General features: G+C 46.5%; 1 protein-coding gene across 2 annotated transcripts in view; it reads left to right on the forward strand.

Moving 5' to 3' along the window:
• BLMH (bleomycin hydrolase) overlaps positions 1 to 25114 on the forward strand; it is a 48080-nt gene that overhangs the window by 11200 nt on the left and 11766 nt on the right. For both annotated transcript variants that reach the window (XM_020963294.2, XM_020963293.2), the window contains exons 6-11: positions 830 to 922; positions 15438 to 15593; positions 16454 to 16612; positions 16707 to 16774; positions 17707 to 17821; positions 23350 to 23419. In XM_020963294.2, the coding sequence (XP_020818953.1) occupies positions 830 to 922; positions 15438 to 15593; positions 16454 to 16612; positions 16707 to 16774; positions 17707 to 17821; positions 23350 to 23419 (661 nt within the window). The remainder of the gene's footprint in view (positions 1 to 829; positions 923 to 15437; positions 15594 to 16453; positions 16613 to 16706; positions 16775 to 17706; positions 17822 to 23349; positions 23420 to 25114) is intronic.

Consider the following 25114-nt stretch of genomic DNA (forward strand, 5'->3'; position numbering starts at 1 on the left):
CACAACGTGGCTGTTACCGTGTACAACGTTCTCCTGGTTCTGCTCGCTTCACTCAGCATCAGACCATACAAGTCTTTCCAGGTTTTTGTGAAGTCTGCCTGCTCATCATTTCTTATAGCACAAGAGTGGTGCATTTTTAGATGAGTTTCCCATTACTGGAAGTGAGCTGGAACTTCTCACCTGTGGACTGCCCAGGCCACAGGCTGTGCTTCAGTATGACCAGGGTGTTTCTTTTACTCCTGCTCCAGAGCTCCATGATTAGTAGTGCCACAACTCACTTGCTTTTATCTCCAATGTGGCATGTTCTTCTTTGCCACTTGAAATAATGTATCCCACCCTGAAACATACCCATAAATGAGACCACTCTCATTCCTCAGATACTAGCATAGCATTAGTCACAACTGCTCAGTGGGGAAGAAACAGTTAGCAACAAGTAAAATTCAGAGCAGGTCAAATCTACGAGGCTAACTAGGTGGTAATCGAAAATGTGGTCCCTGGCTGCAGGGTGGGAGGTGGCATAGTCGCCCATGTCTGCTAGTCTGCCCCAGGGCCCAGTTTCTTCCAAAAGCAACCTTTCTCCTACCACCTTTTGTTTACACTAGCAGTTAGTGCTCATGAAAAATGTTTTTAGCATACCTTGTTCTGCATTAGATTGAATTTAAATGAACCCATTGGGAAAAGGGTAAGTAGGGTCAGGAGCAAGCTCCTGTGTGCTCCATTGCTTTAAGCATCAGTCAGCACCAGTTTTAATGAGTTAGCAGACCAGTGACAGTTCTGTATTAAAGTTGATTTAGGACACACTTTAATGATAGATATTTTCTTTTTACAGATGAGAGAATATTGTATACGACTTCGAAACTTGGTAAAAAGTGGAGCAACAGAAGAAGATATTTCTGTCACCCAGGATGCCATGATGGAAGAGGTAATAATAGTGATTTGATTGTCATTAACACCCTTCCAGAGAGCTCAAAGACTATTTACATTTGCTTTATTTTTAATACCTTGTGAAGGCAATTCAGAGGCCCAGTCATTATTATTTCCATTTTACAACTGGAGTGACTAAAAAGGATAAAAGGTAGTCCTGGATTTGGGACCAAAATCCAGGCCTCTTGATCTTGGATCTCCACCAATTCAGTATTTAATTGCACTTTGTATATAATTAATTTTCTTTATGGCTTGGGACAAGGAGAGGGGCAGGGATTATTACAGGTGGAAGATTTTGAAACAGTGTGGTATTAAAGTTTCATTAGTAATGGGCATCATAACCCTTGGAAATTGAAATAATGGCCTCTTTGGGAAGGCGGGTGGTGTTGTAATAATACTGCTGACCTTTGCCAATCTAAAGGAGCCGTAAACTGAGCTTTGTATGGTAGGTTAACGGTGGATTAGTGATGTCCTGGGTCCCCACACACTGCTGGTGGGATGGTGGGAGGAATCTCAGCAGAGCTGTTCTAGAACAGAGGTATCAAAATCTAGGCTAGAGAAGCAGATTAATTGGGAAATATCTAACAAAATAAAAATGCAGTAGAACATAGAAAGTGTTAGTATGTGGTTTTGTAAATCAGTATGTCACCAGCAGGGATCCTTATGGATGGTTTAGTGCCCCCATTTCCATTGAGTTTGTCACCCTTGGTCTAAAAGACCTCCTTCCCCCAACTCCCAAACACACTTTGAAACAATGGAACCCTAATGTGATTTCATTTTGCCTAGTTCTGGACCACATGTTTTCAGAACTTTATCCATTGATTCCATTGGTGGGCTTTTCCTTTTTCTTCAGTGATTCCGCTCATTTGAATCTGACACCTTCAGATTCCTGATCTGACTTAAAAGTCATTTAAACAAATCAAATCAATAGCTTGAACTTACAGCCACGAACATTTAACTGTACTTTGAATGGCTTCTGAGTACTTTGTGATTCTAAAAAATTGATTCTCAGTAAAGCCCAGAGTAGCTTATATCTTGAAACAAGAAGTTTTTTTGTCTTGGGCCTTTCTAGGTGTCCCACATTCCTCTCTTTCTAGCAGGGGTGCTTGGATCGGTGAGCTTGTTTTTAAAATATTTTAATAATTGTCTTTCAGTATAACATACTGAGAAAATGTCAGTAAAATATCTTGAAATAATTGTATTTTCAGTTTAATAATTACATTTCAGAAATAGAATAGTTTCCTTTGAAATCTGATCTATTTTTATCCATTCAAAACCATTATTATGAGGTGGGATCCCTATAGGGTTTACCAAACTGACAGCCAGAGAGATCTATGGCAAAACAATGGTTAAAAATCTCTGCTTTGTGCCTGTAAAATCAATTTATGCTCTAGGAATGATTTTCTTTTGATTAAACAGGTGTGTAACTTCTGTAGGATTCCATAGAATTGGTATGTTTAGTACTAAAACTTTGTTAATAAAAACAACCGTAAACCTTCCTCTTGCATTGCCACCCCCAATGTCTTTCAAGTTCCCTAAAGAACAGAGAGAAGTCAGAACCATCGGCAGAGGTTTGAATAGGGATAATTCAATCTGGACATGCATTGCTAGCTAGGTGCTGATGTGGTCTTTTCTCTTGGGTTCTGGAGAGGGAGGGAGGGAGGAAGGAAGGAAGTAAGGAAAGAAAGAGAGAATGAAGGAAGATAGGTAGATGAAGCTGGTCTGCTGCCAGTGCCTAGATGAGCCGTTAATTGGGTGAATCTTCCCCTTTATTGATCTTTAAATCATTCCTGGAAAAATTGGTGTACGCTCTAACTTTACATTTTCTTTCGATTAAATAGGGGTCTAGAGGCAAAAAAGCCAGTGTTATGTTTAATGATTAAATCCTAGGCCTCTGTGTGCCATGCTTGTTGTTCTTAAGCCATGGGCCACTAGAATTCAGACATATTTTCACCTCTTTTAAAGAGGATTTACTAATCATATGCTCTAAATTGAGTCTCCACTATGGTGACTCAGTAGTGTATCCTGAGAATGGAAGCAACGTAGGGATGAGAAAGTGCTTTCTTGAATATATTGAAACTTTTCATCCTTCCTGTTAATGTTGTGTTTATACTCAAGCAGTCTTGTCTTTTGAAGACTTCCAGGGAACTTGAATCTGATCTTTTAAGCTAGTCACTTACTAGCTTAAAACTTGACCTTCTCTACAGTGGTGCTGTCTTCCTCTGATTTTGATCCAACAAACAGATGACCAGGCTTGCTGCCTTCCTTGGGAGGTAGTATGAAGAGTGAACATTTGAAAAGCAATTTAAACCTTGCATAGTTAGAAGGGTGTATGATTACTATATTGGGTTTGCTTGCCCACCCATTAAGGAATTCATCATTATACTGAATTGTTGTGAAAATCCAAGTGACAACAACCTTTGATTCTTTGTTATCACTTCCAGTACCACCCCTGCTTTGTAACAAGGACATCTGGTGAAACCAGCCAAACCAACCTGATGACCATTTCTGATGCTGTATTTCTTTCCGCATCTGTCATCCTCCATCCTCTGGCATTGTGATTGATCATGCACTGACCCAAGCTCTTTCCCTTTACTTTTTGTGGTTGTGGTGCCAGGAGGTGGCAATTTTGAATGTTCAGGGTCTTTGGCTTCAGGGTGTACAGACTGACCTGCAGAGTCAGACTCAGGATCTGAATAGTCCAGTCTTCTATTTCTAACAGTGGCGCTAGGGGACATTCTTGGCTGCCGTAACAGCCCAGAAGGTTAAGGACATCAGTCACTGCTTTTCTTCGGACTCTAGTTTCCTTCTCTGTAAAGTGGGAGAGCGCTGATATCTGGAGGTGCCTTCTTGCTCTCTGCCTCTTGATGATTCTCCAAATCCTTCCATTCGGTTCAGCAAACACTTAGAAGTTAGTACCTGCCATGTACACGTCACTGTTCTGGGTGTGGGGCATTCAAACACAGACGTGAAATAGCCCCAGCAGGCTCTGTGTTCAACTTCTGCCATCTCTTATGGCTCACAACAGGCAGTCAGAGTTAAGTGACTGGTCCAGGGTCACAATAGCTAGTAAGTGTCAAGTGTCTGAGGCCAGATTTGAACTCAAGTTCTCCTGACTCCAAGGCCAGAGCTCTACCTGCTGCGCCACCCAGCAGCGCCTCACAGCAGTCTTTTAAACAACCATCAGACTCCTCTGACCAGTCTTTATAGTGGTTTACTTCAGGCCTACCTATATGTCTTCTCTTCCCTCTGAAGCTGTTCCTGACCCCTAGGTCTCTGAGTACCTGTGGTCACCTGCAGGACCACCCCATGCCATAGAAATGGTGCCATCAACTTTGTTATCTGGTGGATTGAGGATCAGGGTATGTTAGTTAATTATAGGACCTTTCAAGCATGCCCATAGGGATTAGGTTAAGGATGTGATAAAAAAAAGAGACTGAACACTAAGTCTGGGCATCGGAGGATCTCGTCATGATGAATGTTCATTTTTGTCCTCCTACATGCATTAGTGGTTTCTGGTTGATAATGAAACGATACTTGTAAAGCACATAGCACAGTGCCTGGCATGTAGTAGGCACTTAATAAATTCTTGTTTCCTTCCCCCTTAAGAGAAAAACAGAAAATGCTTCATTTCTTCTTTATTCTAAACTACGCCATCCAAGCTTTAAGGGCACTCTCCAGTTGTCCTGTTCTGAGAGACAGTGAGGAAGGTAGTGTTTATCCCTTATTATCCATTCTTTTTAGGGCAGGTCAAATTCTGTGTCCCAATTTCTTTTTTTTTTTAAATGAAAAATTTAAATATGTAAATGGTAAATGGAGACATGTTTTTCAGTAACACTCGGGTAATAAAACACCCTTGGGAAGGGGCTAAGGTGCACATGCTTCATGCTGAATTGTTCTCTATGGTAAGTGATACAATAGCAAATTCCCATAATATTTCTCTCTTCTTAAACTAGGGCCTGTTTACATATTTTCTGCCCCAGTAGATTTTTTAAAATTTAATTCTTTTTGCTTTTCAAAAATTTGCTTTCTCTCTTTTTCCTCCTCCCATGCCTCCCCCCTCCCCATTTAAAAGAAAAAAAGAAAAACAAAACTCTTGTGACAAATATGCATATTCAAGGAAAACAGATTCTTTCATTGTCCATGTCCTGGAAGTGTCTCATTCCACACCTTGATCCAGCCTCACCTCTGGCAGGAGGTGGGTGGCTTGTTGCATCATAGGCTCTCTGGAATTGTAATGGGTCACTTCGTTGTCTTTCCACGTGGGCTGCCTCCCTTGGATACCACAGAAGGAGTCATACTTGTTTTGGGAGCCCGTCTCCTCCCTACAACATCCTGCTTCCACTTGCCAGGCATCTTGGTAAGGTCTCTTCTCCTCCCCATCATTACAGTGCTGTCCTTAAAGGAAGCTCCTCCCCCTTCTCCTTTCTCCTTTCCCCAGCAAACACCATCATTCTCCTGAGCAGCCCTCTTCTTTCTCTGCTCCTCCTCTACCCCAGCCCTGTTAGGATAAGTCATGTCCTCATCTGTTTAGATTGCAAGCGCCCTGGAAGCAGGACATGTTTCCTTCATCGTATCTGTATTCCCAGTGCCTGGCTCCTTGTACTGAATACTTATTGAAGGATTCATCCTGCCCTTTTGCTGGTGTTTTTCCATCTCTTTGGAAAGTACCACTTCTGGTTACTGATGGCTCTGCCTACTCATTGGGGTGACTAACCAGCAGCTACTGTTAATACCTTCCAACTAATGTACCTTTCCCTGTCTTCCACCCTATTCCTGCCAAACCAGGCTTCCTCTGTTCTGGATCTGCAGCAGTGTTTTCGGCTGTCTGTTAACATCTTTTTACTTCTTGGTGTTTCTAAGTAGCTGTAATGCTTGTCCCCAGACTGCTCTAAGTCCCTAAGGATAAGCTCCCTTTGGTGTTGCTTATGAAAAAGACTTCACAGTTGAGTTCAAGACGTAATTTCCCTCTCTTTCACAACTGTCTGTCTGTCCATCCTCATTTTCTGCCTGCCCCCCCCCCTCGCACAGTTCTCCAGCTCAGATTTTGGCAGTCCGTGGACAGAAGGTATTGGGTGGGTGAGAGATGGAGAGGGTGGGGCTAGGGAGGAGTTAAAGGATCAGGAACAGAGGGGTCCTCTTTGTGATCCTTGCCTTGGGGAACTTACATAACTCTCATTCCCTCATCATGCTTTTTCATTATATAGTTATGTTCCAACATACGTGAGTTGGCCCTTAGCATAAGATATTGTGTGTGATGGCTGGCTGTGTTCCATTAGGATTAGACTATATTTTTTCCCCAAGATTGTTTCGACTATCTTGGGAAAAGCAAGTGATGCTACAGCAGTTGCCCACAAGAGAGCAGAGTGGGATAACAAAAGCATATCCAGGCTTTGGTTTATTAAATTCATAGCTTAGGGACGGCATTGTTAATATAGAGTGTATCACAATCCCTTCTCAAAAAAAGGGAAACTTTCTGCAGAAATCAGCTGGGTGGCTCATGGACAGAGCCCTGACCTGAAGTCAAGAAGCCCTGAGTTAAAACCTAGCTTCAGTAGTAGATATGTGACTCTGGGCAAGTCACTTAGCCTCACTGCTGGCCCCAGTTTCCTCATCTGTAAAGTGGGTATAATAAATTCTCAAGCTTATTGTGAGGATAAAATGAGAATGTTTATGAAGTGCTTTGTAAACCTTAAAACATCATATAAATGCTAGTGATGATGATGATGATTGTGGTTGTGGCGGTGATGATATCGATGTGTGTTTCAGAAAGCTGAATTCTAGGTCCATGCTTTTGCTAAAACAAACTTGTTGTCTAAAACCCAAATGACCCCTCTGTTATATGTAGTTTAACTTTGGCCGGTTTGGATGATTAAGAGGGGAATAATGTAAGATACATCAGCATGTCTGAAATCAGAGGGCGGCTGTAAGCCTTCTGCCAGAGACTAGGTAAAGCTCTGCTTCTTCAGTGCACTTCCTATCCAGCTGCCAGTGGAAGTGGGTTTTGTTTCCTAGCTGGCTGTGCCTTGCTGATAGAAATGTGTTGGGGGAGGGGGGAAAGACAAGTTTAGACCTCTTTGGGGCAGCTCTTTGCTTTGCCAAAGGAGTCACCATATGATTCATTAGATAGAAAGCTCTTGTCCTCCACCATGATTGGACAGAAACTTAATTTACGCCCAGTGTTGTAAAGTATCGTGTAGCAGGGCATGTGCCCAAGTGCTAGTCTTTGACGACAGTTTGTGACTGTTGTGGGTGGCTGTTTGGCTGAGGTCATTTATGTCATTCTCTCTCACCAGGGTCTGAAAACTTTCAGGCCTTAGAAGTCAGCTCCCCCTAAGAGCTGGAGGTAGTTAGGCCTCTCAGCAGCCCATAGAATCGGGGCCTTGGTGAAGTAACTTCTTTGCTTAGCCTCTAAATGGCAGTGTGAGCAGATTGGATATGTGGGTGGCTGTAAACAGATACCGTGTCCAAGTAACATGGTGTTGGTTCCAGCAGGCAGGGCGCCAGTGGATGAATGCCAGCCTTCAGTAAAAGTTAGCAGCAGAAATCAGTGTATTTATCTCTTCCTTCATTTCTCCAACTCTTACCCTTCTCTCCTCCTCTCCCCCCCCCCCATGTGCCCCCAAGACTTAAATGTTCCCAAATAGAAAAGAGTAGGGTGTGGTTTCTGGCCTGATTTGAGGAAGGCTGATGCTAACCTTTCAGCAGCCTTTTCCATTCACCCAGGGCCTGTAGCCCAACAGAGTTAATTTTTGTCCTTTTTCTTTCTTCTTCCTCTCCCCTCAACTCACCTAGTGCTGCTACACTGTACACAGTGATTTCTGCCACACCTAATGTATTCCTGGGTCCAGCTCCTGCCTAGGGAGGGAAGATTTGTGCTCAGAGACGACACTCAAAGGTGGAAAAAGGACCTGTAATCACGTCAGCAGCTCCTTCCTCATCCCTGCCCAGGTCTTCTGTCCCCTCCTTTCACCAAGAGTCACTTGTCAGGCTTCTGTGTATTTCTCAGTTTGTCTGTTAGACTTGAGCTTATTACCGCTAGCTTAGATTCTGCTGGCACTTTACAGTTACAAAATGCTCAGCATTTCCTCCTTCAATTCTTACATCCCTCGGTAAGCACTTAGGAAGTGACTCCTGTGTGTCCATTGCAATGGTAGGTGTTGGGACTGCAAAGCAGAGTAGAAAACAGCCCCTGTGCTCAGGAGCTTGTGTCCTATGGAGAACACAGTGTTTGTGTATGTAAATAGATACAAAGTTTAAATCCAGTGGCATTTTGGATGGAAAGACATTGGCGTCAGAACTTAAGGAAGATGGCATTTGAGCCAGGCATTGAAGGAAACTAGGGATTCTGTGAAGAGTAGGGACCATTTTCTGTATTTTCCAGATGAAGAAATAGAGGCTTCAAGAGTTAAAGGATTTGCCCAACACAGCTAGGTGGTACAGGCCAGCTTAGGTGGTGCAATGGATAGAGCAACTAGGCCTAGAATCAGGAAGACCTGAGTTCGAATCCAGCCTCAGACACTTCCTAGCTATATGATCCTGGGAAAGTCACTTAATCTCTCTGCCTAGTTTTCTCACCTGTAAAATGGGGATAGCAATAGCATCTAACTGTCAGGATTGATGTGAGTATAAAAGGATATGATACTTTATTTTTTTTTAATTCAGTTTTATTTTCAGTTCCTGATTCTCTCCTTCTTCTGTTCCCTATTCCCACTGAGAAGGCAAGAAGAGTAAAGTCCATTACAAATACATTTAGACATACAAAACAAATGTCTACATTAGCCACATTGGAAGAAAAAGAAAGAAATATAAGAAAGCATGCTTCAGTCTGTACAGAGGTGGGCAGTGTGCTTCGTCATGAGTCCTTTGGCACCGTGCTGGGCCATTGATCAGCGTCACTGAGTCTTTCGCCATTCCTCATCACTACAGTATCGCTGTTCCTGTCCATTGTTCTCCTGGCTCTGCTCTTTACTTTGCATCAGTTCATATAAGTCTTCCCAGGATTCTCTGAAGCCATCCCCTCCATCGTTTCTTATAGCACAGTAGTATTCCATCGCATTCACGTGCTGTAACTTGTTCAGCCCTTCCCTCCTGGATGGGGAAATGATAGAAATGGTCATTTTCTATAACTAACATTGATATAGCTACATGTTCATGTTTGCAAAGCATTTTACATCCATCATCTCATTTGATCTTCACAATGCCTCTGTGAGGTTGGAGCTACAGGTAGCATCTTTTTTACAGATGAGGAAACAGGCATGGAGAAGGCACGGGGATTGTGCAGGGTCACCCAATTAGTTCCTGTCGCAAGCAGGTTTTGAACCCAGGTCTTCCTGATTTCTAGGCCTAGTACTCTTATCCACTGTGCTATACTGAAAAGACCTTTCTTAATTGCTGATTTTAAAGAAAGCTATCAGGGCCTGAGTGAATCCACAAATGCTTCCATAATTCTGGCTAGAAAGCTTTGGTTCCACCATGCTGTGTTTCTGTGTGATGCCCCTGCTGAACAAAAGATGATGTGTCCTAGTCTTATCACAGGGTATAATGGGAAGGTCTAGGCAGGGAAGGGAAAAGACAACAGATCATAGCTGGGCCTAACTTTATCCTTCTTGTATTCCTTCTCTCTGTCGGCCCTAGTTTCTGCCTCAGCTTATAGTCCGCCTCAGCTCATGGTCCGCCTCATCACCTGCAGGGAGAATAGAGCTAAATAAGGAAGCGGGAGGGGGAAAGCTGAAGGCCTGAAAGGGGGGGCTTTAGGGCAGTACCCCTCCCCCTCAATGAAAGGCTGAGTGAAAGGCACTGGAAGCTGGGAGCCAGAACTCTGGATTGTTTAAGTCAAGTTAGTTGGGGACCAAAACCTGTACTCATTGTTCTTAATATTTATGGAATTACACAGATATTTTTGTCAGATTCCTTTGGGAAAACTCCATCTTTCTCTTGACAGAAACCAACTTAAAAAGGGATGTCTCTACTTTGTCAAGGTTAGATGGGGGCTCAGGGGACTTGTGGTAGCCAGGTATGGCGATGGTGGGCCAGCCCAAGTCAGTGAATCCAGAGAGTCCTTGGGGCGTGAGCAGAGGCCAAGTGGGCATGGGCATTCAGGGCCCTTTCCCCTTGTATGAAGCTTCGGTCAACATCTGTCATTTGTGTGAGTCAAAAAAAAGTCATACTTAATAGTCTTCTCTGTGCTAATTGGTTTTTGTGTTAGACAGACTCTTGTCAGTTTGATTCTCCACACAGTTAGCTGGATGGAATGGTGGAAGGAGCCCTGCATTTGGAGTCAGAAGCCTGCGGTTTAGCCTTGGCTTCTCCATTCTTTTGCTGTGTGACCCCAGGCAAGTCATTTAAGTGATTTAAGCCTCCACCTCCTAATTGATAAGAGAAGATAATAGATACTTGCCCCCAACTACCAGGTCATGAAGAGAGTGCTTTGTAAACAGTCCAGTGCCATATAAACATGAGGCAAGGCATTGTCTGTCTCCTTGGATAATGCCAAATGAATCATGTTTGTCATTGGAATGCTGTCCCAAATGCCCACAAATGTGTGGTCTCTCTGGGCCCACTGGGCTGAGCCTGAGCTCCAGGGTCCTAGATGTAGGGCTGGAAGAGCCCTCAGAGGCTCCATCTCAGGCTGCAGATGAGAAGACTGAGGCCCACTAAGGTGAAGGGACTTGCCCAGGGTCACACAGGAAGTGGCAGAGGTGGGATTTGAGCCCAGGTCTCCCCATTGTCAGTGGCTTCGTTGCTACAAGTAAATGCTCAGGGATAATTGAAAGCTGACTGACATGTGGAGCTGGTGGGCAAGCTGCTGAGTGAAATAATCCCTTTTACTCCACATGTCCCTAATTTATGCAGACCCTCCAATATGTCCAGTTCTGATGAGTGCCCTAAAGTGTCATTTCCTTATTCTGAGTTAGCAGGTGGCAGTGTGCTACACATGACAAGCCTCTCTTTCTGATTTCCTGATCTCTTTGGCTCCCCCCCCCCCCGTTATCTTGCTTCTATTTCAGCATCTCTCCATGAAGGGTGTCCTCAAAGTCTTAGTGTAGTTTTAAGCTATTAAAGCTCATCTTCCCTCACAAGACCATGAGCTCCTCTCAGGCTGTGGCTTGACTCTTTCCTTTGTATCTGCATCGTCTGGCACCGGGGGCACGGTCAGTGCTCGCTGACTGATTTCAGCCTTGGCTTGGAGTAAAGACACCTGCTCTGTCCCATGCTGACACGAAGCAGGGTTCCTTGTCTGCAGCGATCCCAGCTCAGCTGCGTTGGCCAGTGGGATGCCCCCACGCCTCATCTTTACCCATAAGAATTGTTGTTTTAAAAGCTAGCTCAGGGGTGGTCTGACTCAACATCAAAGCAGACAAGCTGTGCAGGCTCATAAAGCAGGCAGCCAAGCCTAGTAAACGAGGGAGCCCCAAAGAAAAGGAAAACAAAATGAAACGAAAGACAAGAACAGTGCTTTCTAGGATGCCCCTGAAGCTGGGGGCATATAAATCCTATCTTTTTGTGTGGTTTCTGAATGATGTTGGGGATCTCTGGGTTCATTCGCCTGCCCAGCATCCCCCACTTAATCAGAGAGTGCCTTTAATCGTGGCTCCTGCTGTCTATGCCTCCTCTCTGGTGCTTATGTGACAATGGATGTCAGAACAGAGAGAGCTCTTCCTACACATCTCTAAAGGAGTTCCATGCTTTTGACTGCATCCGTCCATCCATCCATCCATCCATCATGCACATACATTGAATTCACAAATCAAATGGCTTTTCTCTTGGCTCTTAGCTGCTTGCTTCCTTTCCTGCATTGGAATTCAAGCCCAGGCAGGCATGTGATTTTACAGAATGACATTTAAGAGAGTTGTGTTTCACACCTGGGCCTCTGGAACAACAAAAGAGATTGTTTTTTAATGTCTCTATCTCACTAGGAAGCTAGTTTATTAAAAGCTGTGGAACAGGGAATTGGATAGCATCTCTTTTATCTGGGATGATTTAGTTAGTACTGGTTGGAGCCAAAAGGTCCCTCTTAAATATCCCACACGCACCATAAAAGTCACCCTGGAGACAGGAAGAGACCACAGAAGTTGCAGCCCATGTTTTGAACCAAACAAAATTAGGGTTAACTGCTTCCAGGGAGGCGACTTATTGTTGTGGGGGAAGTGGTGGTGGTAGGCTCCACCCGTGATTGGTATCTGCCTTTCTGAAATGTAGACATTAAAGCCAGCTTGGTTTGTCATGGAAGGAGAACTGGGGGGGTGGGTGTGTGTGTGTGTGTGTGTGTGTGTGTGGTGTGTGTGTGTGTGTGTGTGTGTGTGTGTGTGTGTGGTGTTGGGGGCGGGAAGAAATTTGGAAAAAAAAAAACCAAAGCAAAGGGGATTTGTCCACCCAATAGAATTCACCAGCTGCTACTAGTTACTGTTTTAGAGTGTGAGAAAAATGCTGGCTTGTTGTGGGTACCATCATTCTCTTTACCTGCTACCAGAGAGAAGGGGGACAGGATGAAATTGGTGTGTTCAACAAGCCCAGTGTGTGATTTCCCTGGTACAGGGAAGGGCTGGGGAGGAAACCTTTGGCGGTGCCTATGAGCACGTTCCCTGCAGTGTCCTCTTAGAGAGCTGGCTAGACCATTAGAGGTTTAATGACTTGCCTGAGGTCACATCTCCTTCCTCCTTGGGTGCTGCCTGCCCCAGAAACCTCTTTATCCAAGAAGCTCACTCCGCGCATAGAATTCACACATTGAAACTATACTCTGTCCTTTCAGCCTCTCCCGGGACTGGATGACTCTTCCGAAGCCTGTGTAAGGAGGGTGCCCAGACCAGCTGTGTTTCATTCCTCTCTAGATCCCACTCTGAACTTTCCCCTCCATGCCTTTGTGAGGCTACCTCTATCCCCTTTGCCCTCTTCCCCCACCCTTCAGCTTCTTTTATACATTCCTTTAGAATGGAAGCTCTTGGAGGGCAGACTGTTTTTCTTCATGCTTAAATTTGTCTTCTCAGTAGTTAGCACAATATAAGTGCTTAATAAATGTTTGTTGACTGACTGATCCAACCTGTATGTGTCAGAGATGGGTTTTGAACCTGGATTTTTCTGATTCTGAAGCTGACACTTTCTATCCACAGTCCACTGCTTCTCATTTTTACTCAGCCTATGATGGTAGTACTGTGTTGGACCCAAGTCATGGTGGGTCCAACTCCATGTTGTCTAGTCAGGGATGCACCAGTTAGGCAGTCAGGGAGTCAGCAAGCATTTATGAAGCACCTCCTGGGTGCCAGGCCCTGGGGAACCACTGGGGCTATAAAGATGGCAGAAGCAGCCTTTGCCCTCCAGGAGCTCACGTTGGAAGGGGGGAGACAATGTGGAAATACCAGGTGTGTCCCAGGCGTGTAGAGAGGGAGAAGCTGCCCCTCTGGGCCTGTGTGATGTGTCTTTGGATCTGAGGAAATTGCCAAATGTGTAGAATGTGTGTTAGACTCTATAATGATGCTAGAAAAAGTCCCCTTCTGGGCCCTTGCTCCAGGGGCTGCAGCAAATACAGGTTGTTCAACAGACAACCACCGTGCTGGTCTGGCCAGTGTTGATTGGATGCCTCACATTGTGCCGGGGATGGGTGGGTGAGACCCAGAGGTGGTCTTTGATCTCACAGGGTTCATATCTAGTTAGAGAAGAGAGATGGCGGTACAGAATGATGGGCGAGAGCCTCTGGTCCCTGCTTGTAAGAGCCCTAGGTTCGCATAATGGAGTGTGGGCTGCAGTAGCAGGAAGGATTCTGGGAGGAGGCAAGACTTTGGCTGGGCCTCACACCAGAGGGAAAGAGAAGTTGAGAAAAGCAAGTGTATGTAAGTGAGAAAAAGCCTGACTTATTTAGGAGAGAAGGAGGCCAGCCCAGGTTGCAGTCTAGGGTTGGCATTGCGCAGTCACATCTAGGAAGGTGGGACCAGCCAGGTGGGCCAGTTTATTTTTATCTTTTTAAAAAATATTTAATCTATTTTTTAATTACATTTTAAGTTATAAACTGTCTCCCTCCCTGCCCCACACTAGAGAAGGCCACCATTTGACACAGATATATTTATAACTATGTTTATGTCTATATCTATGTGTATGTCGATATATAAAACCATACTATGCATACTTTTATTATCAGTTCTTTCTCTGGAGGTGGATAACATATTCCCTCATAGGTCCTTTGTAGTTGATTTGAGTATTTATAATACTTGGAATAGCTAGTCATTCACTGTTGGGCTTTGAACAGTATTGCTGTTATGGTAACCAGCGTTCTCTTGGTCCCGTTCATATTGCTCTTCACTATTCCAAGTGGGGCAGTTTAAACTGAAGGAGAGGAGAGATAGGATGGAAATGATTGTTTCTCCTGGTATGCTGGGAGTAAAAGGGGGAAAGACACGTCAGGGACACCTCTGGGCATTGGGGAAAAAAAATACCAGGTACTTGCCATGGCCTCCACATTGTGATGATTGATGCAGGGGACATAGACCCCTGTGCTCAGGGAGAGTATAGTCTTGTCAGGGAGGCGAGACCTATAGTACGTAGGGAGTATAAACATAAATTGAATATAATCTAGTACCAGAATTTCTGGCATGGTCAGCAGTGAGGGGAACCCAGATGAGGGGAACGGCCATGGGAACAGGTGGAAAGGGCAGATCTGGCGGACAGAGAAGAGCAGTCAGTTGACAAGCCCTTCTTGTCCTCGGTATGCCAGGCACTGTGCTGGCTGCTGGGCAGAGACAGAAGAAGGAGAGTTGGTGGTAAATTGGGGAGAGAAGTTAGAGCAAGAGAAGGCATAAGGTCGAGTTCAGATTTGGAGCTAAGGATTGCCTTAAGTGTTAGGTCCAGTGAGATTAGAGACATCAGACTTTGTTTATTCCAATTTATGTCACGCACTCAGAAGCATTCTAAACAAAGCCCTTCTCCCCAGGCCTCTACTTGCTCCTTTAGAAAGTGAGAGGACCTGTGCCAGTTAGAACCTGAGGGGGTCGTGAGGAGAAGCAAAGGCCGTGTGTCATCATCAGAAGCAAGGTTCATCTTCCTGCTACAGACTGCCCTTTGGATGTACCTCGGACGGCGGGCGCCACCAAGCTATTAGGGGACTGTTTAGTGTTGCCAAGACTGGAGGACCCTGGGACAATCAGAGGGAAAGTGATGTTTAGGGGGAAGGAAATAATTTATAAAGCACAAGTTGTTATTTATCATTCGCGGAGGCAGGGACACAGTTCTGGTCAGATGCCCATTTTCTTGGCATGGGAAACGTCAGCAGGGCGAGCTTCGGGTACAGTGAGCTCTGGGAGTTACGTGCTTGACATTGTACAGTGTGTTGTGCATAGTGTTTGTTGGAAACGTCAGGAGTTGGTTTGTGCCCAGTGGGAACCCCGGCCTTTGGAGGGAAATTGGCTTTCCTTGAAGATGTCTCACTTGGAATTTTAACCTTTAAATTCCTTGGGGTTCCCACAGTAGTGAGGAGGGGGGCCGCCTCCTGGCTGTTGCTCATCCGTTATTCTTCTCCCTGCTAGGTCTTCCGAGTGGTCAGCATCTGCTTGGGCACCCCACCAGACAAATTTACCTGGGAGTATCGAGACAAGGATAAGACATACCATAAGATTGGACCCATCTCACCCTTGGAGTTCTACAGGGAACATGTCAAGCCTATCTTCAATGTGCAGGACAAGGTTGGGGACTATTGTTAGTAATGGCTGGCCTTTGCCCAGAGGGCGGATCCAGGAAACTGGTTGTCCATGTCTGACCTATGGACTAGTCCAGAGGTGGGGAATCTGCAGCCTTCAGGCCACGGGTTCCCCACCCCTGGACAAGAAGCTCAGCTCGCCTTATCTGAAGGAAGCTTGTTTTTAACTCGCTCCAGAGCTGCATTCCACATTTACTTCTGGTGGTCCAGGTCAGGGTCATCCCTCAGGCCTTGCCAAGTCCTGTCTCCATAGATTCCTTTGACTTGCACAGGCTGAGTAATGGGATTATGAGCAAGTGGGCTGAGAATGACCTCCCCCCTCATGTAAGGTAGCCATGATTCTTCCTTGTTTTTCCACTTCTTACAGGTCTTTCCCACCTACTTAACAAAAAGATTCCCCCCTGGGGAGTGTCCCTCTTCTGTGTCCTAATGGCTTCTTTCTTTAGAGTTGGGCCCTCGGCTCTTTGAAGTCAGCTTACTCTTACTCAGAGCTTACTCTCGGACCACCCCCTTATCATAATTAGTGCTGGTTTGGGAGAATTATTTTGGGGAAGCCATTGCCCAAAATAAAGAGGTAGAACCCTCAAAATGAGTCCAAGTGTAAAAAAACAGACTTGTATCCCTTTGTTCAAGTTGCAGGCCACCTCTGGGGCCTCTCCAGGACTCCTTATGTTGCCTTTCCTTGATTCGTGTGTTATTTCATCATGTGGTTGTGGGATCAGGGTCCTTTGGGGTAACATGCCAGAGCAGGAAGTTGCTGGTAGCTGGCCTGGAATGGCTGGCTGGCCCAGCTCTCTGGACGTAATCTGGTTTGTGTTGTGATGAACACATCCTTGGTCTCCTCAGATTTGTCTAGTGAATGACCCCCGGAGTCAGCATAAGTACAACAGGCTGTACACCGTGGAATATTTGAGTAATATGGTTGGTGGCAGAAAAACCTTGTACAACAACCAGCCCATTGACTTCTTGAAGAAGATGGTGGCAGCCTCCATTAAAGAAGGAGAGGTGGGTGTTGGCCTGGCGTGTCTCTCCCTCTTCCTTTAGTCTCGGGGGATCTGGGGATGGAGTCTGCTGAGTTTCCCCTTTCTTCTCTTCTTAGGCCGTGTGGTTTGGCTGCGATGTGGGAAAACACTTCAACGGGAAGCTGGGCATCAGCGACATGCAGATGTGAGTGCGGGCAGGGTGGCGCATCGCAAGGTCGCGTCCTGGGCTTTGGTGGACTGAGCGGGCTCGCCCATAGGCATGGATTACTGAAGGAACATCGCCTTGCCCTCCACCTTCTAGACAGGCTTTTTGCCCTTGCTGTGGGTGTCAGAGACCCCTTGGGCAGACAGTCTGTGGAAGCTTATGGACCTCTTCTTAGAATTGTGTTTTTAAACACGTAAAATAAAATACAGAGAATTACAAAGGAAACCAGTTATATTAAAATATGGTTATCAAAATGTTAAGGAAAAAAATAACCCCCAAGTTCACGGACCCTCAGTTGAGAACCTCTGCTTGAGAGCCTAGAAGATCAGAGCAGAAGCTCAGTTCAGCCTTGTGTGTGCTGAGGCTGCTTCCTTTGGAGTCAGGAAGGCCAGGTCCAAGTCCCACCTCCCACACTTGGTAGCTGTGTGCCATCTCTAAGCCGACCTGTTGTGAGGCCCAGATGAGGCGATGCTTTTAAAGAACTTGGCCAGGCATGGTGGGCGGGGGGACCTCAGAGGCCACACAGGCTCATTATACAAATGAGGAAACTGAGGCCATGGCAGGGTGCGTGATTTGTCTGTCAGAGCTAAGACTTTGGGCTCTCTTGGGTCCACGGCCAAGGCTCTTTCCACTGGAGCACACTGTCTCTGATTTCTCTGGCCTTGAGATTTGGGGGAATACATTTAGCCTCTTAGCCCTTTGGCAAGTGCCCATATGTGGCATAGGGAAGACCATTTTGGTGCCCAGCTGCCTTCTGTGTTCCCTCTGTAGAGAACATCAGAAGAACCCCTGGGCTCTTATACCTAGAGATTCCACGTGCCCCTCCCAAGTAATGGCCAGGGATTTTTAGGGATAACACTCCTTTCCTTTTGTGTCCTCATCTTTTTTTTTTAAACATGCCTTGTTTGTAGCTATGACCACGAGCTGGTGTTTGGTGTGTCCTTGAAGAACATGAACAAAGCAGAGAGGCTGACCTTTGGTGAATCCCTGATGACCCACGCCATGACCTTCACGGCCGTCACGGAGGTACGCCCGTGCCCCTCCGCCCTCCTGCCCCCTGCCGCTGGCGGTGTTTGCACAGATGGATTTGAATTCTTTCTCAGCCGTTAGTCTGACACAGCTTCATCTGCCAGTGTGTGTGTTGTTCTGGAAGGGTTGGCTTCTGGGCAGGATGTCACACCTGCATCACTTGGGGCTTGGCTGGGTCCTCAGAGGCACAAATAGGAACTTTCCAATGAATTGAGGAGCGGAATTTGGGTCAGAGGTAGGAATTCGTGTGCCCTCCCCTCAGCCCAGCCTGCAGACGTTCTTGGCTTGCAAGAGGTTGGGAGTGAACTTGGAGACAGTTCTTGTTTTCAAAGAATTAAAATCAGCTTTGGATGGAGTGTGCATGAAGTGCTGGCCTTGTGGGCCTTTTCTGCCCCAACTCACCCTGCTTTTATTAGGGCTTCAGGGTTTGCCTAAAATAGAAATGGGTAAGGATAACACGTCCTTTGTATACATCCCCGGTTCCTTGGTGTTCTTCAGGGGAGTGGGCAAAAAGCCTTTGGATGTCTCCACAAAGGATGCTGGGATGCAGTCCACAGAGTTGTGATAATAAGTGTTTTGGTTGTTTCTAGAATCCATTGTTCCAGATGAACCTGGCCAAAAGTGGTCTCATGAGGCAGCCTTCTCATGACCAGCCTGTGCTAGAATTGCTAGAGAGAGGCCACAGGGTTTTTTAACCCCTTTTATTCCTAGCCCTGTTATTAGATGGGCGACGATGTGGTGGGGTGGCTTGGGCCCTGGACTTGGAGACAGAAAGAACTGGTTTCAAATCCTGCCCCAGACACTTGGTTGCTCTGTGGCCCTGGGCAAATCACTGAATCTTTCTTCACCTCAGTTTCCTCATTTGCAAATTGGGGGAAGAGAATTGGACTCAACCCTCTGGCTTCTAAGGTCCCTTCTGGCTTTAAATCTGTGACGTGTGATCTCATCTAAGAGTACGTTGGAAGTGGGAGGATGGAGGAGAAGGTGGCTCTGTTTCCCGTGGAGGAATCCATTGGGTTGATTGATTGGTCACATACGTACTTGTGAGCACCAGCCCCTGTGTACAGAACACCGGGTGAGGTTGTGTGCTGGTGTGGCCACACGTCTGCCCTCAAGGAGTTTAGGATTATGTAGGCTGGAAGAGAGGGGTTTGGACCATAAGGTCTCTGAGGCCCCTGGGTGCTGGGATCTAGGCTTACAGAATACTCTGGGCCCCAGTACCTGCTGAGCTGTGGCCCGTTGCGGAGTGTTGTTATTGGGGCTAAGGTTATAGAGGGAGAAGGGGTTTGTAACTGTTCGTTGCACGGGGCAGCTTCTGCTTTGGCCTTACAGCATCCACTTTGGGCTCAGGGTGGCACTGGCTTCTGTTTCTGCCTTTGTTTTCGTGGGGATGCAGACACACCTCTTTGCCCCCTTGGTTCTCATCTACTTCTTGCTTAGAATTATAAAACTGAAGCACTTTAGAGCTGCCTCCATCCTCCTCCCTTCATTTGCTGGACAAGGCATTTGGAGCCCAAAGACGGGGAAATGACTTGTCCAAGAGGGCCCAGCCTGTTGGTGGCAGAATGAGGCAAGGTCAGGCTGCTCTTTCTGCTCCTCAGAGCTGGACAGGACTTGGATAAGGCCTGAGGCATCAAGACAGAGCAGCCTTTGTGTTTTCAATAGGAGATAAGAAGCTTTTTAGCCAGAGGATTGAAGCTGCCATTGTAGGCCCCAGGGAACAGAGGAGAGAGGCATGTTTGGGGGTAAGAAGGCCTTCCTGGTGGCCCTGGAATCCCACCATGTTATCAGGCATGGATTCATTGCTTTCTAAGACAAGACAAGAAAGGCCTTTTTTCCGTGTTGTGTGTACATGTAACTGGGCATAATCCATCCCGCTGTGCTATTTCTACCAAGGCAAGAGTAACAGCATTGTCAAGTGAGTTTATCAGATTACCTCCAAGGATTACTTTTTTTTTGTTTTAAAGAACTAATCTCCTAATGTAGCTAACCACGGGTAACCTGGTGGCCAATGTTCATCAGATGTGGGCTGGAGGTTTTCCCTATTGTTTTGTAAAGTCACAAATTGCAAACCTGTGAGCTGCTGTTACATAAATAATGGTAAAGAGTCAGATTTTTCTTCAGCATTAACTTGCTGCCAGGAAGCCAAACAATTCAATAGCATTATTAACCTCCAGGCTGGTGGTAGCATTGCTGGTCACCATTTTGCACAGCTCTGAGAAGACAATGGCATTCTGGCTTTGAGGGGATTTCTTCACACTTAAAAGAAAATGAAAACTAAGGCCCCGTGGCGGTGGGCTGGGGGTGCCGTGCTCATGGACTCACACAGCTTCAGAAACATGGACAGAAGTTGGAGGCTGAAGCTCCCAAAGGCTTGGGGGTGTGTGTGTGTTGTGTGTGTGTGTGTGTGTGTGTGTGTGTGTGTGTGTGTGTGTGTGTGTGTGTGTGTGTGTATGTGAGAGACAGATTAAATCCCATAACTTAAATAGCAGACGAACATTTGGGTTACACAAAAGAACATAAGACTTGAGCACTGAGAAGAGGTTTTAAGTAAGAGCTGTCTTTTGCCATTAGAAGTAAGGGGTTGGAAGCGATTTTTCATGAATAAAATATTGAATAAGTTGCTCACGTTTACATGTTCGGACATGCTGTCTTATAAAATTCACTGGATTTATAACTCCCCACCAAAGGCTTTTGGTTAAAGGGAGATTCTTGTTTAAAGTGTGTGTGTGTGTGTGTGTGTGTGTGTGTGTGTGTGTGTGTGTGTGGCTTTTTAACATTTATTTTGCTTGGCAGAGGCTTCTTTGCTGTGTCTAATTTCCCCTTTGCATTAGAGTCTAGTCATTTTGACTTTTCAGAGATGAAAACCACCCAGATCCACGTCCACGTCTTTCTCCTGTCCAGCTTTGCCTGGGAGGTTTCTCAGCAGATCTGTTGAATGACTCTGGGTCAGCTGGACACACATAGTGCAGGGTGGCTGCTGTTAGAATCACAGTTGGAGGGAGGGGCCCCGCCTCATCTTCCACCTTTGTGGAAAGGAGGAAGCGCTGTCACATTGGAAGGAACAATGCAATGCTGAAGGGAGGGTGTGTGCCGGGAGCGTGGTTTCTGTGGCCCGGCATTCTTCTGAAGAGCTCACAGGGCTTTGACTCCGCTTTCCTTTTCTCTCATGATCTCCTTGTGAGGGAGTTTGGCACAGAAATGTTCATGGCATCGTTGGCGTAAAGCTGGAAGAGACCTCAGAGGTCACCTAGGCCAGGACCTTCCGTCCATCCTTCCTTTCTTCCTTCCCTCCCCCCTTCCTTCTTTTCCTCTGTTTCTCCCCCTTCTTTCCTTCCCTTCTTCCCTCTCTCCCTCCTTCCTTCCCTCCCTGTCTCCTTCCATTCTTCCCCCTTCCCCCCGCTTCCTTCTTGTCCTCCTTCCTTCAGGTTAAGTGACTCGTCCAAGGTCAGTGGTCAGTTACCCCGTGAGTTGTTAGCCAAGGAAAGGCAGGAGAGGTTTTTAGTCTTTACCTGACATTCAAGTAGCTCAGCTGTTGCCACCTGTAGAAATGCTGAAGGAAGGTAAAAAAGGATCATTGAGATGAAGGCTCAGTAAGGAGGATGGTCCCTAGCACCCTGTACTCGTTCATTATGTCAGCAGGAAGCACGGGGGCGTCACTTGCTAGCTTTTCTAGCTTTTGAGAGCATCTTTGGGCTGAGTACAAGGGCTAGTAAGGAGTGTTTCCTAAGGGCCCTTAGCGCATGACTCTTCTACATAGAAGGTCACTGGCTGTTGCTGATCCTGGGATGGTGTGTGGCATCTGAAAAAGGCCGTGAGGTCAGGCCCACCGAAGGAAAACCACAGCCTCACAAAGGAAGCCTGTCCCTAAGTGAGTGTTGAAGGACAAGGAGGTCTGGAGCTATACCTCCTGCTGAAATGTCTGAATTTCTGAGGGGAGGCGAGGGGGAGGAGGGGCATAGTACAGAGAAAAAGACTTTGCCCCGAGGGAGAGCCTTCCACTTTTCTCTGCCATCATATATAAATCAGTTCTGAGGAAGGACCGAGAGGCCAGTGCCAGGCCCATGGGGCTTTGCCTCCTTCTTTAGAGAAGATGAAAGGTGGCATTTATTTGCTTAAAACAGTGATGGGAAGAGAGGATCTAGAGGATTGAACATTATTCTCTTTGACTGGATCTTTTGTTTAAGTTGCACCTTTTTGACTTTGGTTGAGTTCTGTTCAGTGTTTGTATAAATGCCACCAGGGAAGGAAGGTGCTGGAGAATGTTGGCACTCAGCTCCCTTAGGGGAAAGGCAGACCCTTGTCAGAATGTGGGTGGTAAGCCCAGTACATCTCCAGAGGTAGTTGGGCAGGAATTCACCAGGACAGAGCCCGAAATAAAACCCTTAGGAAGAAGGAACATGTTCTGTTTCCCCTCCTTTATCTTTACAGTCTATGCAGATCAAATCTAGCTTCAAGTGACTTACCCGCCAGGGCTTGTGATTTCCCTGGGGTAGTGAAGGCCCTCCACCAGTACTGGTTGGCCCCTTCCCTGCAGTATACAATCTGGAGAGTTGCCTGGAATGCTAAGAGCTTAAATGATATGCCCAAGGTCACCGCCAAGATGTGTCCGAGGCAGAACTTGAACCCAGGTCTTCCTGGCTTTAAGGCGAGTCCCCATCTGGTTTTGTACCAGATGTATAGGCACAGATTGCATTTGGTTCATGACATTGTTAGTTGGGGTCTGGGGGGGGGGGTTTCCCCTCCAGAGAATCTAGAGTGTTTCAAAGATAACTTTTGTCTTCAACAGGTAGATAAGGTACATCCTCAGGGCCCTTGCAGAACAGCCTGCAGCCTTGGGGAGGAAGCTCACAGGCCAGCCTCCCCAGCTGCTCAGTAGGGCGAAGTCATTCATTCAGTCATAAATCTAAGGCTCATGAAGTTCTGACTGTGTGCAAAGAGACCTTGGCAGATAGGACAGAAACTTTTTCCTCCAAGAGCTTACATTTGTCTGGGGAACCAAGTTATTTATACAAATACATGCCATATTTAAGTACTCTTAATTCCAGTACAAAGTAGTGGAGGAAGTGTCTGGTGAAAGGGTTGGAATTCAGAGGAGGAAGAGCACATGGCAGGCCATGTCCCAGCAGATTCAACCTCCCTGAAGGTGGGGCCTGGTTTTGTCTTTGTGTTTCCAGTGCTTAGCACAGTGCCTGGCACCTAGTAAGCTCAGTAGGTGCTTATTGGCTAACAAAAATATTCCCAGAATTGGTCCTGTTCTTTCTGTGTCTTGAACCCAGTGTGGGTTAGGAGGGCTGCTGACTGGGGCTGGAAGGAGGGTTATGTGGTGACCCTGGGCTGGGGGGAGAGACCTGGATTTTTGAGCACCTTGGGATCTGGCCATGGCTTAGGCACAAGCCAGGCAAAGTCAGATCTCCAGGGTGTATTTTGAGATGGGATAAAGCCCTTAGTGGATCAGGAAGAGTCCTTACCCTGGCATCTGGGGACTGTTCACCATATTATCTGTGTTTTGTTTTGTTTTTCAGGATGCTAATGAGGGAACATATGAAAAATGGAGAGTGGAGAATTCCTGGGGTGAAGACCATGGCCACAAAGGTAAGCTCATATGCTCCTTGTTGGCAGCTTGACTGGTAACTGCTACGTCCCTTCAGAAAGCTAGCTGAACGGGCTGTCTGGCCAGGTCCTGGACCATCAGACTCGAGGTTGGCAGGATCTACTACTCTCAGAACTAGTCTCAGAAAAAAAAACCTGAGGGTCTGTGGTGTGTTCTCTGTAATCCTAGATCCCCACTATGGCATACCCCGAGAAGCTCTTCAGCCTTTCTGATGGACCTTGGAGCTACCATGTGCTGAGTTGAGCTGGATTCCTCGGGTCAGTCAGCAGCCCTCCCTATACCAAAACTGAGTTCCCATGTTGCTTGGAGCTCTGTCAGACGAGTAACCAGCCTCCTTCAGATAAGCAGGTCTTCTAAGAGGGAGAAGAGAGGTTGGCAAAGGGGCCTGTTTCAGGTTAGCACCAAAGATCACTCAGTTTTGTGAAAGACACAGGTGATCAGGAACTAATATAGCTTTCTGTTGAAAGGCATAGTAGTAGTCATGAGTAAACAACAGAGAGTATGCTTTTAATGTATATTTTTAATAACAGATAAGAGCTTTTAAGAAGTGCTCATCACTTAGTTTCTAGGGATTCAAACCAAGAGGCCATGAATTCCAAGGGACCACTGATCTTAGTCTGTACGGTGCCCAGCACATCATGAGCCTGGAGCCAGACCTTCCCCAAGGCCGACATCCCTCCACGGCACCAGTTGTCCACTCAGGGAAGTAGGACCACTTTTCCACTGTTGGGAAGTGATCAGAAAGGCAGGGCAGATGGGCATTTGAGCAGTGGCATGGAGGACCTGTTGAGGATCCATTGTCTCAGAGGCAGAATGTTCGAGAGGCCAGTGGGATGAGGTGCCCTGACCCTGGGGCTGAGCAGCTTTCTTTTACCCAACCAAGAGTCCAGAGTCAAGAAAAAACAATGACTAAGAAGACAGAAGATAGAATTTCAGGGGCTTCTCCGTCATGTTTTTCTGTTGTCTCCTTCATTTTCTTTTAGAAGGGCCTGTTGATCTGTGCCGGGTGCTCCATAGAACCAGAGAATTCTGGTTTGGGTAGTGCCCATAAGAAGTGGCAGCAGCAGCCTGACTTCTGGATGGGGAGGGGTCTGGACATTTCTGTCGAGCAGATGCTTGGTGGAGCTCTGTGTCCTTGTGGTGTGGTGACCCTTAGCGTCACTTGAGTCCTCCCATTCTCCGGAGGCCAGCTGGCCCAACCCAGAGCCGTCTCTGTCGTAGCCCCGTGGTCATCCGGCACCTAGATAGTCGGGCCTTTTCACCTCTGCGCTCTGCTTTGGTTTCCTTCCTCTGTTGAGCAGCTTTGAGAGCAGTGAGGAGCTGTGGGTGCCCTTCCCAGCTTTGCTGCCTGTCACTGCTCAGGTGACCTCCCATAAGTCCCTTGTTCACTGGGGGTGGGAGGAGGTGGTCAGGCGACAAGGACAGTGGACTAGAGGATCTGCAAGGTGCCTGACGGCTCTGCCGTCCTCGGATCTCTGCAGCCTGAAGCCATTTTGTACTGTTTTTCTGTAGCTTTTGGCATCTTGGCAACCCAGGTCTTTTCATCTCCCCATGAAAATGATCTTTAGTGATTCTTGGATTCCTGTCCCTTGGCTCTCTTGTGAAACTCAGTGGCCTAATTTTTGTCTAAACACGCGCAGGTGCTCTTAGTGCCTTTCTGTTTATCTTCAGAGCGG

The sequence above is a fragment of the Phascolarctos cinereus genome, unplaced genomic scaffold (genome assembly GCF_003287225.1).
Source record: "Phascolarctos cinereus isolate Bilbo 61053 unplaced genomic scaffold, phaCin_HiC Scaffold_5;HRSCAF=322, whole genome shotgun sequence".
Taxonomy (NCBI): domain Eukaryota; kingdom Metazoa; phylum Chordata; class Mammalia; order Diprotodontia; family Phascolarctidae; genus Phascolarctos; species Phascolarctos cinereus.